The sequence below is a fragment of the Pan troglodytes genome, chromosome 2 (genome assembly GCF_028858775.2).
Source record: "Pan troglodytes isolate AG18354 chromosome 2, NHGRI_mPanTro3-v2.0_pri, whole genome shotgun sequence".
In the NCBI taxonomy this organism is placed as follows: Eukaryota; Metazoa; Chordata; class Mammalia; order Primates; family Hominidae; genus Pan; species Pan troglodytes.
In genome coordinates, this window is record NC_086015.1 from 172,049,519 (window position 1) to 172,067,267 (window position 17,749).

A 17,749-nucleotide genomic window follows, 5' to 3' on the forward strand; every position below is an offset into this window, starting at 1 on the left:
GGTCATATGCACTCACAAGAGATGGTTTGAAATTGGAACTTATGTTTAAAAGGGAAGCAGACTGTAAAAGCTTGGAAAATTTGCAGCCTGACCATGTGGTAGAAAAGAAAAATCAATTTTCTGTAAAGAAATTCAAGCCAGCTGGAGAAATTTACATAAATAATGAGGAGCTGGAAGTTAATAGCCAAGACAAAGGGGAAAATGTCTCCAGGGCATTTCAGAAATCTTCATGGCAGCACCTCCCATCACAGGCCTGGAGGCCTAGGAGGGAATAATGGTTTCATGGGCTAAGACCAAGGCCTTGCTGCTCTGTGGAGCCTTGAAACATAACACCCTGCATCCCAGCCACTCCAGGTCCAGGCATGGATAAAAGGGGGCCAATGTACAGCTCAGGCCATTGCTTCAGAGGGTGCAAGCCCCAAGCCTTGGCAGCTTCCATGTGGTGTTGGGCCTGTGGGTGCACAGAAGACAAAAGTTCAGCTTTGGGAGCCTTCGCATAGACTTCAGAGGATGTATGAAAACACCTGGATGTCCAGACGGAAGTCTACTGCAGGGGAGGAGCCAGTATTTCCTTTTATATAGATTTTTTTGGTACTCCTTTAGGTATTATGTTATACACACCTGACTTATAGTCTACAGAGTCAATATTTTACCAGCTTGAATAATGTGTGGCAGCCTAACCTCCTTTCTGTCCTTTTACTCTCCTCATTTATAATAAATTGTCAAATATTTTTTCTATATACATTGAGAACTACATTGTTGTCATGGTTTTTCTTCATCTGCCAAGTATAATCTAGAAAACTCAAGAGGAAAAGAAAAATAGTTTGCATTGCTATATTTTTACTCTTTGCTTTATGCATTCTAATTTTCCTGATGTTCCAAGATTCTTTGTCATTTTCTTTTGGTTTCCAGAAGTTCCTTTAGCCATTCCTTTAGGTTAAGTCTGCTAGCAACAAATTCTCTGTTTTCCTTCATCTGAGAATTTTTTAAAATCTCCTTTCCATTCTTGAAGGATTCTTTTCCTGGATATATAATTCTGGTTTGATAGGGTTTTGTATTTTTTTTAGCACTTCAGATATGTTACACCCCTTCCATGACTTTTGATGAGAATGCTGCTGTCATTCTATCATTCTATTAGTATTTCTTCTATAGCTAAGGTGGTGTTGTTTCTCTCTCAACACCTATCTACAAAAGAAATATCAATATCAAGCTTCTGAAAATGAAATATATATTAATGTATTTGATATATAAAATATATATTAATTATTCATATTAAAATGAATATAGTTTATTCAATATTTATTAATTGAATTAAAATATAGATTATATTTAATATATCAATTGATTGAATATATTATTTAACATATATTTATATATTAGTTAAATCAATATATAATTTTCAGAAGTTTGATGTTGATATGACTTTTGTAAATTTCTTTGAGTTTATCTTGTTTGGCATTAACACAGCTTCTTCAATATGTAGGTTTATGTTTATTGTCACATTCAGAAAATTTTCAGCCATTATTCCTTTAAATATTTTTTCATTTCCACCCTCTTTTTCCTCTTCTGGGACTCAGATGACATAATGGTAGATATTTTCTTATAGTACTACAGGTCTCTGAGGCTGTGTGTGTGTGTTTGTTGGTTGCTATTTTTTTCTGTCTTTGTTGTTCAGGTTGGGTAATTTCCATCATTCCTTCAAGTTCATTGGTTTGTTCCTCTGTCCACTTCATTCTGCTGTTGAACTCATACATTGAGCTTTTTATTTTGGTAATTTTATTTTCCAGTTCTAAAATTTCCATTTGGTTCTTCTTAAGGTCTTTTATTCTTTGCTGAGCCTTTTAATTTTTTATTTGTCTTAATTATATCTGTAGTTACTCACTGAGGTATTTTTATGATAAATGCTTTAAAATTCTTGTCAGATAAATTTAACATTGGTGTCCTCTCTGTGTTGGCATCTGTTGATTGTCTCCTTTTCCTTAAGCTGAAATTCTCCAAGTTGTTGGTTGATGAATTTTTAAAAATTGAAACCTGGAAATTTTGAATATTATGATACCACAACATGGATCTCATTTAAATTTTCCATTTTAGCAGCCTCCTCCTCCTATATTACACTGGTGAGAATAAGGGTTCACCAGGTAGAGGTTCAAGTTCCCTACATGGTCACCAAGTAGGAGACTGGATAAATGGGGCTGTTTCCTGCTGGGGCAGGATGGGAATTCAGCTCATCACTAGGCCTCTGCTAATACCAATGTCACCGATAGGATTAGAGGTGCATCCTATGGCTCCCACCTGATCTCCACTGACACTACATTCATTACTGCTTGGTGGCTGTGGGAGTCCTGACTCTCTACTAGACCTCCTCTGATACCACCCAGAAGGGAGGAGCGATGTCTCCTTGCTATCTGGTGGAGGTGCAAGTCCACACTCTTCACATCACATGGTCACCATGGACACCGCATAGTTAGAAGGCTTGTTACTATCTGGTAGGGACGAAGTCCAAACTCCCCACAATGGCTTCTCTTACACAGTCCTGGTGTGTGGGGTAGAGAGGGTTACCTTCTCATATCAGGATGGGGTTTGAAGTGTACACTCCTCATTTGGCCCTTGCTCATGGGATTGGGGTTGAGGACACAGTTTCATTTTGTAATGTTTGCCTGAAGAAGACCAGTTATTTTCTAAAAGTTTTCTGTATCGCTAGACTGCCCCCTTTCCTGTCCTTTGACTAGAGAAATCAATTGTATCTTAGACCTTTGTCTGCACCCATTGGCCTACCTGGGTTGCAGGTTTCTCCAGCACTCAGTCTGGGATATATGAGACAAAAAACAAAACAAAACAAAACCAGGGAACTCACCATCATGTTGTTTCCTAGATTTCTAAGGTTCTTATCCAATCTGCCTTCTTTTCTTCATATTTCAGGGACTTATGTTTGTTTTCTACATTGTGTGGAATGTTTACTATGTTGAAAGAGAGCAATAGGAAAAGGTGTGTGCACTCCATCGTTCTCTACATGGGCCTTATAAATATACTCTTACATAATTTAGGGAACTTGGTTTAGATAGTGCAGACATTATATAATATAGTAAACTTCTTTATTTAGTACATGTTAACTCAGTATAAATGGTAATGAAATTAATATGATTCTGCTTTCTCTTATTTTTTTTTCATTTCGCTCCTCCATCTGATTTTAGTTGGGTGTATTTTTATTCTTAACATCTCAATTGAAGCATTCTAAATTCTAGAATGTACCTTTATACACTTAAACACACTTATTGAATTGTTATATTTAAATAACATGTTTTGACACAGATCTCTCCCATGTACCCCACAAACTTGAATGAGGAAATAAGACCAGTATACCTATACTCCTTTGCCTTCTCTGTCTTTCCAGTTTATGCCTTGTTAGCACTATGTTAAAATCTCTACAATTGTTATAATTTATAATATTTATCTTCTATCATGTAGGCATAATTCCCACAATTGTTTTAAACTTAGCCTTAATTAAGATGAATGCAATGTTTACTAATAGTCTTTTTATCAGATATTTCCCATTTATTATTTGGCTGCTTAAATTTATCTCGCAATTGTTTCTTTAAAATATTTTAAGGCTACTATATTTCCAGCAACTTTTTAAAAAGTGGTTAATTTGCCACCATGTTATATTTGGATAACAGCTAACGGTGTATAAAATACATGTCACGTTTTTTCCTCACAAACTTAATAAACATTGATTAGCCATATGTTGGCAATGAATATTGCTGTGAGGTAAAAAGTCAGACTGATTTTTCTCACTCTTAAGTAAGCTCATATTTTTTCCTTATATCCTCAGTGGAGTTTCCCCTTGCCTTTGAGCCATTGTAACTATTATTTCCTGAGATAAAATATATTCATTCAATATGTAGCATCAGATCTTTTATTTCAAAGGAAAAATCTTGAATATTATATCTGAACATTTTCCTCTTCCAATTATACATTTCTCTCTCATTTCTTTTCCATTTCATTATTTTTATTTTCCTCATTTTTTTTTTTTTTTTAACCTGGCTGTACTATCGGCAGATTCTGTCCTTCCTTTACCTGCTCCCAATGTGGCCTTCATTTATATGATGTGAGGTTCAATTTTCATTTCCACTTCTTTTTTGAGCTCTGCCAGCTTACTTTTTCATTTCCTTTTGTTGTCTTTTCATTTATTCCATGAACCCCTGTATCTCTGCATTGCACTCACATTTTATAGAGAACACTTTTTCATTACATCCTTTGAATTCTTGGAAGAGATTCTGGTTAATATCTTCATGTGCTCCATAGCAAAACTTTTCTGCTCTTGTTTCATCTGCCTTTTCTTTTTCATATTCCTTTATTCCTTTTTCCTTCTTACAGAATTTGCACTAAAACAGCAAGGGAAGCTTTGAACAGTTTCATTTTTTGTTTGTAAAATGAGAGAAGTATTTTTTTGTACAAGCTTCATTTTTTAATGCACCAGATATTTCTGGAAGGATAGTGTCTATTTAGGGTTAGAAAAATGATCTCAGCTAGAAGAAAGCCTTCTTCGTCCAGAGTGCAGCTCCATATAACACAAGGTGTGGGATGTATGTATGTGTATGTGTGTGTGTGTGTGTGTGTGTGTGTGTGTGTGAGATATTTGTGTGTGTTGAGCTTCTCTTTAGTTGCAAGGCTGCTAAACTACCCACAGATTCCCTTCTGTCCTAGTGCAGAGTTAAAAACATGGTATGTCTGTATAATTATTGTTTTGTTTTGTTTTGGTTTTGCCCAGTTTTCCTCCACTCTAAGATGTTCAGTGGGATTCAGAGAAGTTTCAATAGCCCTCCTATTCACCCAATCTTTATTTTTCAGGAAAGTGTCCTTAGTTTTGCTCTGTGTGTGTGCCATGGAGAAGTGGCTGCTCTGCTGGCCCTACTTAAGATCTATAAGGGCCCAGTATTCTCCCGAAAAATCCCTGTTTTCTGAAACTTGACAGCTCTTCTCTCCTTATGATAGTAATAATAAATACTACAATTAGGATAAGAAAATTTTGCAGTTTTCAACAAAGATTATGTTTTTCTCCTTGTCTCCCACTTTTCTTATAGATTTCAGGGGGCCTCTTCAGGTTCAACCTTCTGATTGAAGGGGATATAAAATTCTGTGGTTCTTATAATTAGACTTCTCCAACACACAATTTTTGGCAGTTTTATAAAAGTTAACAAATGTTATCTGAAAATTTCTTCCCAGTCAAGAGCATGCGTAAGTTATTCTTTACTTTTGTTTCCAATTTGTGCTTATCTTCCAGTAAGCTATTTTCTATATAGTGCTATGAGAGCATGTCCTTTTTTTTTTTTTTTTTTTTTTTTTTGGGACTGAGTCTTGCTCTGTCGCCCAGGCTGCAGTGCAGTGGGGCGATCCCGGTTCACTGCAAGCTCCGTCTCCCGGGTTCACGCCATTCTCCTGCCTCAGCCTACTGAGTAGTTGGGACTACTGGCACCCGCCACCACGCCCCAATAATTTTTTATATTTTTAGTAGAGGCGGGGTTTCACTGTCTTAGCCAGGATGGTCTCGATCTCCTGACCTCGTGATCCGCCCTCCTCGGCCTCCCAAAGTGCTGGGATTACAGGCGTGAGCCACCGCACCCGGCTCGTGAGCATGTACTTTCATGTTATTTGAAAGCCACACTAACAGAAAACATTCTTGTAAATATTGTCCATATAATTATCTTCGTTGGCACCAAATCTGCTTTCGCAGCATAGCTAATTTAGTGCTTGGACAGAGAAGGTGACCCTGCCCATTGTTACCTTCCTGACACCTGGTTCCCATTCGGCCAGGTGGACACTGACACACTCCAGTCACTGGGTCACACTGTCCTGAGCCACAGGAACACCACTGAACACAGTTCCGCCCATAGTGATCTTCAGGACAAGCTGCAAGTAAGAGCAAAATAAAACAGAGCAAAACAAAACCAGATTTTTCTTATTAAACATTTTGCCAGACAAGATTTTTTAAAACTTGTGAAATACATGACATTTTCATTTAATCAAATAGGTTTTACTGACTTGCTTTTAGTTTGATTTTCAATGTGAAAAGTTACTTAGAAATAAACAAAGCAAAACAAGGGACTGTTTAAATTGTTGCTTACATAGAGCCATTTTAGTTGGCGTTAGGAATTTTCAACTAAATATCTAGTGTCAAAAACTTACATATAATATAAATGTCTCTTACAAATTAAGGACCTCAACTGTTCCCAATTTGGATTGTTTTGCTTTGCCATGTGTCTCTGTCTTAGCAAGTGTAAGAGTGCGTGCATGTGTGTGTGTGTGTGTCTCTATATATATGTATGCATATGTATATATTACACACATATGCATGTGTATGTATATTACACATATTATGTTATATAGTATATGTAGGTATATCATGTGTACATATATGTTATATGACACATGTAGGAATATTATGTGTACATATGTTATATATGTATGTATAATATATACAACAAAATATATTTATAATATTCTTGAGTATGTTCTCTTAAAGCCCATTCTAGAATTTTAGCTAAAGTTCCTATACATAAATATAAGATTCATTATGCTCATATCTTCAAATATTCATTTGTATATTTGTATTTATTAATTTGTTTGGTGGTTTTTTGCAACTTCATTCCAAAAATTCATTGAGATGCTTACCAAAATATATATAAATACACAAAGATAAAATAAATATCTGTTGAGAATCACATAAAGGGAAAATGTGGTAATAATATAAAATAAATATCATATTTTTTGGAACATTTAAGAGGTGGGTTGCAAATTTGGCTCTACCCTACTAAGCTGTCAAAGCAAATGGAAAGTGCTCAGGTACAAGATCACAACTTTCTTAAGACCAAAGTACCCCCAATGTTCAGAGAAATCACAGCTTTGAAAATGCTTTGGCAGAAGGACATTTCTTCCACTTACTCTCTTTGAAGAACAAATACAAAGGAACCAGACAGAACCTTGCTTAAGAACTGTTTATAGGTTGGCCTTTATAGGTTGGCCTTAACTGAAAGATAACTTGCCAATTGAGGCCTCAGGAGGCACTATCCACTAGGTGTCAGTTGTCTGCTACCTGGAGCCAGGTTTTGTCTTGTCTTTTATTCTCAATACAGCAGAGCACTGAGGCCTGCAGGGCACTTAAACAGAAAAATTACCCACCTCCAAAGGAGACAAAGCAACTGACTGACCAGGAAACATAAGCATTTTGGGTGTCTTTAGCACATAACAGTGTAGTACCCTGTCTAGTTACAAATTTAGCTATCCTTCATCCAAATGAAGGAATCTCAAATGAAGGTATTTCACAATCTAGTTTACTTATGTTGAGGTGTGTGTTAAGGCAGTACTTCCATCTTTATTTTAAGATCTGTTGGAGGTACTTTTTTTTTTTTTTTTTTTGAGACGGAGTCTCGCTGTGTTGCCCAGGCTGGAGTGCAGTGGCGCGATCTCGGCTCGCTACAAGTTCCACCTCCCAGGTTCATGCCATTCTTCTGCCTCAGCCTCCCGAGTAGCTGGAACTACAGGCGCCCGCCACCACGCCCGGCTAGTTTTTTGTATTTTTAATAGAGACAGGTTTCACCATGTTAGCCAGGATGGTTTCTATCTCCTGACCTCGTGATCTGCCTGCCTCGGCCTCCCAAAGTGCTGGGATTACAGGCGTGAGCCACAGCGTCCGGCCTATTGGAGGTACTTTTTTAATTAATAAGATTACAGAATAAAGCACAAAAACACAAATGTGCAGTTCAATGGATGATGACAAAGTGAACATCCTCATTCGTAACACCCATGTCAAAAATACAGTATTGCCAGAACTGACTTCCCCACAATGCACTCTCCTGCTCATTGCCTCTTTTATCCTCCCTAGAATTTATCATAATCGTGGCTTCATATGTGAGTGTTTCATTCTGACTGTCACCTGAAGGGTCAGAGGAGTCAGAGTGTATGACTATGGGTTGAGTTATTTGGGTTAAGCAAAACTATATAAATATTTTTAAAATGGCAGATCTGAAAAAAAAAACAAAAAAACAAAATATACTTGGTAGTCATATCCTCAGAGTGTCTAAGCCTGTGCATTTGTAAGGGCTCTTCAATCCAGTGCCTTAAACTTTATGTCAATAGTTGTTTTTGTGATAAGTAGTTAATTTAAGGTCTTTGGCTTTTAGGAAACTGTTTACTTTTTGGTGAGCAGGGAAACCACTTACTTTTGAGCTAGGAAATTGCTGAGCATAAATGAAATTGTGGAACTTTAGACAATGAGTTTGACATTGTGAACACAGGAATCTTAAGTCTGCTCTGATCTTGGCAAACGTATTTTCTAATACGGACTTGAGTCTAGTGTTCCTGGGGCAAGGGGGGTTATCACCAAAAAGATCTCTTTGGCTACTTTCACTGACTGTAGCTTTCAACCAAACTCCTACATAAATATTCTTCAACCTAGAGTTTAGGTCAGTTTGTGTTTGCTGTTAGTACTGTAAATTAGGAAGTAAAATAATTGCAACAACATTTACTCTTTAACTACAGTTCTTAAAAATGCCAGCTCTCAGCTTTAGTACTTTTGCTAACAGTATTGGGCCTTGGAATGATCAGCGTATCCACTCCATAAAAGGTAAGAATAACTTAATTTGACTTCAGTCGGCCCCAGTGAAGCCAGGAGGGAAGATACAGGTGCCAATCATGGCGTCACAGATGCCACAGTTAGTCACTTACACATCTTTTGGCAATATGGACTATACGTGCCTTTCGGGTATCCTGTTAAAGGAGAACAAAACCATATGTGGTATTGTAACTTACAGCAACCAGATCTTCTTAAGAGTAACGTGTGTGTGTGTGTATGTGTGCGTGTGTGTGTGTGTGTGCTCTAGAGGGAGTAAAATCTGTGGTAAGAGAAAAAAGAGCATGAAATAAGGCTGGAGAGCGCAGGGTGTGTTGAAAATTTAGAGTACTCAAGGTAAGTCTTATTGAAAGAAGTGAAGCCTGTGATACAGAAAATAGCTGGTAATTATGACGTTTTTGATGATGTTTTTAAGAAAAGAACTGAGAATACTGGAACACAGGAATGGAATACTTTTTTTTCATAATATGTTTTTGTATATTGTTTGAAATAATTAACATGTGATTACATAAAGTTTAAAAAGGCCATAAAGTCATTTACACAATTCTGTGTCAATATTGTCATAAGACCTAGACCTGTAGAAGTAAATATTTCTAAGTTTTTCTTAGTTTTTCAATTATGCTTTTTTTTCCCAATTATGTTTTAAATCTTATCTTGGCTTAGTAGAAGTCCTGTATTTTCACAGATTTGTTGATTTCATCAATCCATTTCAACATATAGGCTGGTAGATGAGTGGGTCTCCTGGCTGATGAGGACAGGGTTGTTTTAGGCGCGTAGAAGGAAAACAGGCAAAAGTTTATTTTAATAACACCTGATATTGATTCTGCTTAATTTGCCCTATACGCAAAAGGTAAAATGGATTTAATTAAAGATAGTCTATTGCACGTATAATGATGATTCAACCATTATTTGTACAACTATAACTGTTATTTAAGTAACAAAATCAAAAAATTTTTTTCATTTGGTACTGGAATTCAGTGCAGCTAGTTGCTCAAATAAAAGCAATAAAGAAAGTATCATGCAGATTGAATTCATGTACCTGTTCTGCTATGTATTAACCAATGCCTTTGGGCAAGTTAAAAAAAAAAAGTCTCCCTAACTCTTTTTTTCCTACTTGCTGGAATATAAAAATTTCTCTAATGTTTATTCTGCTAGCTGGAATTTAAAAAATTACTCTAAGGTTGCTTCTGCTAGTTGGAATAGAAATAATTTGACTGGAAGTCAGATAGTCTAGATTTGACTCTTAGTTCTTATCCTTATAGGCTGTTTAAGTTTAAGCAAGACTTTAGACTCAGAGCTTCAATTTTCTCAAGAGTAAAATAAGAATACTGCTACCCACATCACAGGGGTATTTTTTAGTATTAAATGAGATAATCCATGTGGAAAATATTATTATGTAAAAATACTATAAACTTCAGGTCATAAATGGCAGGCTGTTGGCCAAATGTAGCCACAAATATGTTTGAATTGGCTGTCATAGTTTTGGCTTTTAGCAGCGCTGTAAAACAATTTTAATTAGTGGTCAACTTTCAAAGATTTGTTAATTTCACATAAAATATGGACTTCTGAGTTTTCCTTAAAAAGTCATATTAGCTGGCAATATTGGGTTTGCATTCTTCATAGCAAAAGCAACAAAATGCAAGTCTGATTCTCACCTTGGAGGGGCTTTGCACTCCCATCGGTTGCACTTCTCATCATTCAATTATCTTTTCCCTGACACTGAAGAAAGAGAGGCTCCGTTTTCCTTGTCTGGTTAGTTTCGTTCACTTGTGTCTTTTTTTTTTTTTTTTTTTTTTTTTTTTTTTTTTTTTAGACGGAGTCTCTCTCTGTCGACAGGCTGGAGTGCAGTGGTACCATCATGGCTCACTGCAACCTCCGCCTCCCGGGTTCAAGTGATTCTCCTGTCTCAGCTTCCGGATTCTCCTGCCTCAGCCTCTGGATTCTCCTGCCTCAGCCTCTGGAATAGCTGGTACTACAGGCGCCCGCCACCACGCCCAGCTAATTTTTGTATTTTTAGTAGAGATGGGGTTTCACCATGTTGGCCAGGATGGTCTTGATCTCTTGACCTTGTGATCCGCCTGTCCTGGCCTCCCAAAGTGCTGGGATTACAGGCGTGAGCCACCACCCCCGGGCCACTTGTGTCTTAATTCCTCCTGGTAGTGCATTTTAGTTTGTGTCACCCACCTCTGTAAGTTGAAATACTTTTACCATTTCAGTAACTTGAAAACAAACTGCTCATTTTTCTTCTTTATCAGTTATGAAAGTAAATATATAAAATCTTATCCCTAGTCATCCAGGATTGACTGCTCCTTCTTCACAAGGGTCTCTGCAGGTCCCAGTATACCAAACACATAGTATTAATCAATATTCATGGAGTGAATGAAAAAAATGAATGAATGAAAGTGATATATTTGCTACCTTACAGATAACATGTGAGTAGTTCTTTGTTTTAATTTTAACATTTCTTAAGCTTTTGCCATCTAGATACAGTTACTGTATCTGAAGTAGAGAAAAATGTTGTTTTTCCAGCTGAGCACCATGGCTTACGCCTGTAATCCCAGCACTTTGGGAGGTCAAGGTGGGTGGATCACCTGAGGTCAGGAGTTTGAGACCAGCCTGACCAACAAGGTGAAACACTGTCTTTACTAAGAATACAAAAATTAGCCAGGTGTGGTGGCATGCACCTGTAGTACCAACTACTCAGGAGGCTGAGGCAGGAGAATTGCTTGAACCTGGGAGGCAGAGGTTGCAGTGAGCCAAGATCATACCACTGCATTCCAGCCTAGGTGACAGAGCAAGACTCCTTTAAAAAAAAAAAAAAGAGAAAGAGAGAAAGAACAGAAGGAAGGAAGGAAGGAAGAAAGGAAGAGAAAAGTGTTGTATTATTTTATTTTTACAAAATTTTATTACAGGTTGTCCCCAGATAAGACATGGCCTCAATTATCAGCTAAAATGTACTTGCAAAAATGGTGGCCTTTGCAATTCTGCAGATAGAAGGTCTATTTGTGGCCTTGGGTGGACAGGAGATTATTGTGAAAAAAGCAAGTTGATTCACTGCCTTTTTTCCCTCAATAAAGATCTACTTTAGGCCGGATGCAGTGGCTCACACCTGTAATCCCAGCACTTTGGGAGATCGAGGTGGGCAGATCATGAGGTCAAGAGATCGAGACCAACCTGGCCAATATGGTGAAACCTCGTCTCTACTAAAAATACAAAAATTAGCTGGGTATGGTGGCGGGCGCCTGTAGTCCCAGCTATTCTGGAGGCTGAGGCAGGAGAATCGCTTGAATCCTGGAGGCGGAGGTTGCCGTGAGCTAAGATTGCGCCCCTACACTCCAGCCTGGCAACAGAGCAAGACTCCGTCTCAAAAAAAAAAAAAAGGATCTACTTTTGAGAATACTGTCATTGGTTGATAAAATACAGCAGAAACTTGTGAAGAAGCTATTTTCCAGTAAGCTAATTCAAGTTGTTTAGAACTATAATTGAATTTCCAATAAAATTGTTATGTAAATATGATTGATATTGTTACTGAAATATCACATGAAAACTCCTAAACTCCTTAAGTAATTGAAATAGTATTAATGTGAAAGAGCTCCTCTGAGACCTAAACTTAACTCCCCTACCAGCCACTTTTTAAGCCTAAAGAAAGGCTTTGTGGACACCAAATCTACTAAGTCTTGAGTTTCTAGGCATGAAGCTGAAGAATCTCCACCACCTCTGAGGCTTTGAGGCAGGCAAGGCGGAGGATACAGGGCTCTGGGAGAAGCCAGATCACATGAATAAGAATAGGCACAGCTGCAAAGAGGGAAGAGGACCACCCAAAAGTCTCCAAAATTTGTTTCATCAGGAAAAAATTTAATCAGTACAGTAGTCCCCCTTTGCCTGTGGTTTACCTGTGGTACAGTACAGTAAGATTTTTGTAAGATTGGCAAAACTCTAAGTACATTGATGTAATTTTTTTATTAGTTACTGTGAATGCCTTATTATGCCTAACTTATGAATTAAACTTTATTATTGTTATGTATGTATAGTGGAAAACATAGTGTATATAGGGTTCAATGCTATCTGAGCTTTCAGACATCCACTGGGAGTCTTGGAATGTATTCTCCATGGATGGGGGGCCTGCTATACCACTATACATGCATTTTTATTTATAAATGACATTCTTGCACGTCTTGACTAATAAGTATATTATAAAATGTAGATAAATGCTTAAATTGATAAAAATGGATAAAATGAATATTGATAGTTGTTCTAATGTTTGTTTTCCTGAACCACAATTTATTATTTTGTACAACACTGGAAAGCACCAACTTTATTTAGAGCACACTATTGTAGGAGACACTGTATTTTGGCAGATTACAGAGCAAAGGTTCTGGCAAAGTGTGGATGAGAACATTGTGCTGGAGGCCTAAACTTGAGGCACTCAGAGCAGAAAAAAATTCACAATGTACGTTTACCCAGATGGTTTCAACTGCGGGTGGTGTGACTCTTCAGACTTAGTGAAAATGAGTGTGATTATCTACTCTCCGTCACTACTAGTTCAACTGTCATGAAATTCAACAACATGGTATAGAAGAAACCACATTGCAATGGGCATGGATAAACACGAATGCTAACCCTAGCTCTGCTAATACCATGTGGTCTATCTTTGGGCAGTTCGCATCCTCTTTGTGATTTAATTTTCCCATCTGAAAATGAGGGTATTGAGCTGAATAATACCTGACAGTCCTTCCAAATCTAAGATTCAAGGCCATTTTTCATGGGATTTTGAAAAGATGGATATCCTGCCTAATTCATGGGAGATGGCTCTTGTCAGTTTTGTGATTTGAGATTACAAAATCAGCTTTTTAAAAACAGACAGTACTATCATGTCCATGCTCTTTTTGATTGTAAATTGAGTAATTTTCTGGCATTTAGTATGTGGGATATTTTTACCATTGATTCTATCATTTAAAGTTTTTATTATGTAACATTTCAAACACATGCAAGAGTTAAGAGAATGATATAACGGTATAATGAATCTCCATATATCTGTCATTCACCTTCAACAATAATCAATCAATTTATGATTAATCTTGTGTCATCTATACTTCCAGCCAATCCCTCACTCTGTACCTCTATGGTATTATTTAGAAGCAGATCATGGTCATATTAATATTCTTTTCTAAGCTTTTGGTATTATAAACTTTGTATCAATAAATAGTTTTCTGCATATATTGTTTAATACTTTTGCCAAACCTCCAAGAGGTTTTAAGTCTTCCATATTGGACTTACATATTCTGTATTGTACTTGATTGGCCACCTAAGGAAATGTTTCAAAGGTTAAATTTTACAGACTTTAAAACCTAACTTCCTTGTAAGATATTTACCTACTGTATGTGCATCATATTCTTTTACTCTCTTTCTTCCTTCTTCTCTTCCTCCTTCCTTTCTCTCACACCCATCTCTGTCATTTACTCCCAGGACTTCAAATATCAAAAATTATATGATATCACCTTCCACAGATACTCTCTTATTTATTTAAATAATTTAATTTAAAAATCATTCTCACTAAATTTAGCCTGGATTTGAACACATTGCTTCTTTATGTCTTTAAGGTATTGAAGGATTTTTTTTCCTTTATTTTTTCTGTTTTTTCTTTGTTTTTTTTTTGTTTGTTTGTTTTGTTTTGTTTTGTTTTTTTGAGATGGAGTCTCATTCTGTCACCTCTCACCCAGGCTGGGGTGCAGTGGCACAATCTTGGCTCACTGCAACCTCTGCCTCTCGGGTTCAAGCGATTCTCCTGTCTCAGCCTCCTGAGTAGGTGGGATTACAGACATGCATCACCATGCCCGGCTAATTTTTGTATTTTTAGTAGAGATGGGGTTTCACCATGTTGGTCAGGCTAGTCTCAAACTCCTGACCTCGTGATCCACCTGCCCTGGCCTCCCAAAGTCCTGGGATTGCAGGCGTGAGCCACTGCACCCAGCCAGTATTGAAGGATTTTAGGAAAGGCTTTGGCCAAATGTTTATGTGCACATCATAGGACATAAGCATGATCTACTTAAAGCTATTTCAATTTCCTCATTCATTTTTCTAGACTAATTATAGAAACTGGCACCTATATATTCAGTTATTTGTATGATCAAACTATTGTCAATGTGCTTCTCCATACAATTTTTTCTTTCTTTCCAATTCGCTCATCTCTTTATTTGATATTGGGAAACAAATGAATTGAACATATTCTAATTTTCCTTTCATTTACTTTTAAAGTAAATAAAATTCTAATTTGCCTTTTATTTATTTTTAAAGTAATAGTATTTTGACATTTCCATTTCCCAGTGTACCCTCCGGGATTTTATGGCTTGAATTGTGCTCACATCTGTGACTGCAAAAAATGGAGCTAGTTGTAATGCAGCAAGTGAACAGTGCATTTGCCCAGCAGGTGTCCATGGCAGCCAATGTGAAAAAAGTATTGCCAGAGCATTTTTAAGGACACAAGTGCGAGAATTCTGTGTGACTATGAGATCTTCTCATCTGGTGACAAACATGTAAACGAAACTGAAAATATGCAATAATTACTTAAACATTCAACTTGCACATTAAAGTGGTAGAAATTCACTCAACGGCCAATGTAATGAGTCCTTCTGATTTTGTGGCTGATTGGTCAAAATTTTATTTTCCTTTATATAAAGTTGTGAGATATTTCAAAACACCACTAAAACTGTTAGTCTTTGATGGACAAGGATTCTACCTCTGAATGAGAATAAACATTTCATTAAATGCTTTTAACAAATGTGACCTATGTATTGGGTTCAATGGCATTAAAAGAGATACAAGAAATTTATGAAAATATTTAAAGATGTGAATTAGGCATTTACCACTACAAAGTAATCATGGCCATGAGTGGAGATAAAGATATAAAGGTGAGAATTTGGGCTACTCAGTCTGAAACAAAATATTATAAAGCCCTAAAAGCCACTAACTCAGTAAACAACACAAAGTCCTGTTTTGGCCTATATTATGTATAGTCTTGTGTCTATAGTTACAACAATCATGATTATTATAATTATAGTATGATGATAATGGTAGTCAAAGTTATTGTCTGTGGCCTTTAAAAAGGATCTATATGTTAGTCTCATACTATGTTCTCAGTTGTCACTATAAAGAAAAATATCAATATTTTTCTGGCTGCAGTGGCACGATCATAAATAAGACATAAAGAAGCAATGTGTTCAGGCTAAATTTAGTGAGAATGATTTTTAAATTAAATTATTTAAATAAATAAGAGAGTATCTGTGGAAGGTGATATCATATAGTTTTTGATATTTGAAGTCCTGGGAGTAAATGACAGAGATGGTGTGAGAGAAAGGAAGGAGGAAGAAAGAGGGCAAAAGAATATGATGCATATACGGTAGGTAAATATCTTGTAAGGAAGTTAGGTTTTAAAGTCTGTAAAATTTAATCTTTGAAACATTTCCTTAGGTGGCCAATCAAGTACAATACAGAATTGTCTCTTAGTAAGTCCAATATGGAGGACTTAAACCTCTTGGAGATTTTACCTCCAAGACTGGAGAAGATCAATAATTTTCTGGCTGAACATCAGAAGAAGTAATTGGTTATAAATTAAAATCAGATTCTGGAGTGCTCAGGAGAGATACTGACTCACATCTCTTTTTGTACATCCTTCATTATTCATGTATTATTTAGTGATTCAATAAAATGTCACCCATTATATATCTGTGGTAGCAATAAGAACAAATTCCAACCTGACTCTAGTATACTATCACATGACAAGCAGCAGGCCCTGTGTTAAATTCTGGAAATATAGTGAAAAACATGGAGTTTATTGTCTTCTAGAGAGATGAATAATAAAAACACTTTAAGGGGAAATATTAAAAGTAAGATGCTTGGCTCGTAGACTTGGTTTCCTTCCTAAAGCTCCTAGCTTCAAAAATTTTATTTGCATTCTAAAGGATATATACTAGTGTTAAAGTAAATCAACTTTAAGACTTGCATGTCAAATCAGTTTAGAATGGACCTTCGTTCTGATATTCCAAAACTTTTCTCTCTTCTTTTGACCAGCAAATTCCAGTATCATCCCACTTTACTATTTGGAACTCAATCTTGGGGAAATTTTATATTTAACTTTAATTAAGATGCATTAATGAAAGTGCAAGGTGTTAATTTTTCAGCACTTCTCCTTTTTTGGTCAGTATTCACCTGGCATGTTTGGAGATGATTGCCATCAACTTTGTGACTGTGAAGGAGAAACCTTCTGCCACCCAAAAACTGAAAAATGCCTCTGCCCCCCTGGGAGAACTGGAGCCAAATGTGATGCTGGTAAGACCCAAAGCACCTCAGGACTCCCCCCTGACCCATGGTTATACAGAGATCTGTAGACATTTTCCTGCTAGAAGTGGTACTCTATTAAAGAGCATTGCCCAGAATTGCTTGATACTTTCCCCTTAGTATGATGAGCAGGGTTTGTAGCTGTTACATCACAGGCAGCTCAAACAACGCTACAGCTGTCGGAGGACACGTGGTAAGTACTTAAAGGGACACAGTTAAATGCCCCATCACAAAGGTGATTCATAGAAATCACTGAGAATTAAGGCAATTAAGGTGTGGTCCAGATAGTATTCTTGAGACCCAAGATTCCAGATACTCTTTGGGAATTGAAATGTGTATTTCGTTTTTCTTTTCACTCAGAGAAATAATGACCTAAAATATAAAGTTCTAATTCTTCAGGGACTGTCTTAAGAAGAAGAGAGAGTAGATTGAGTAATTTTGAACTAATCACTTGCTACTAGACTTAATGGATGCTTATCAGATGAAAAGTTTTATATAATTCACAATAGAACTGAAGGACTGACCCTGCCACAGATATTACCCAAAATAGAGGGTTTAATCTCAGAATTTACTTTTCTCATCTGCAACAGAGAAGGGTTGAAGCTTCATTGCTAAAAGAAGGGTTATTTCTAAATAAAGTCATGGCCTACACAGATGGCCTACAAGGTATTTTATTTTCATTTTTATTTTCAATTAAACACGGTTCATCTGTGATATTAAGTGTGAACAGCTGTGTCTATGCAGACACCATAAAGATAAAAGACCTCATTTTAACTTGAACTCTGGTAA

General features: G+C 36.7%; 1 protein-coding gene across 4 annotated transcripts in view; it reads left to right on the forward strand.

The window, feature by feature from the left end:
- LOC134809620 (putative EGF-like and EMI domain-containing protein 1) overlaps positions 1–17,749 on the forward strand; it is a 704,739-nt gene that overhangs the window by 634,149 nt on the left and 52,841 nt on the right. For all 4 annotated transcript variants that reach the window (XM_063807317.1, XM_063807318.1, XM_063807319.1 and 1 more), the window contains one exon: positions 16,825–16,951. In XM_063807317.1, coding sequence (XP_063663387.1) covers positions 16,825–16,951 — 127 coding nt within the window. The remainder of the gene's footprint in view (positions 1–16,824; positions 16,952–17,749) is intronic.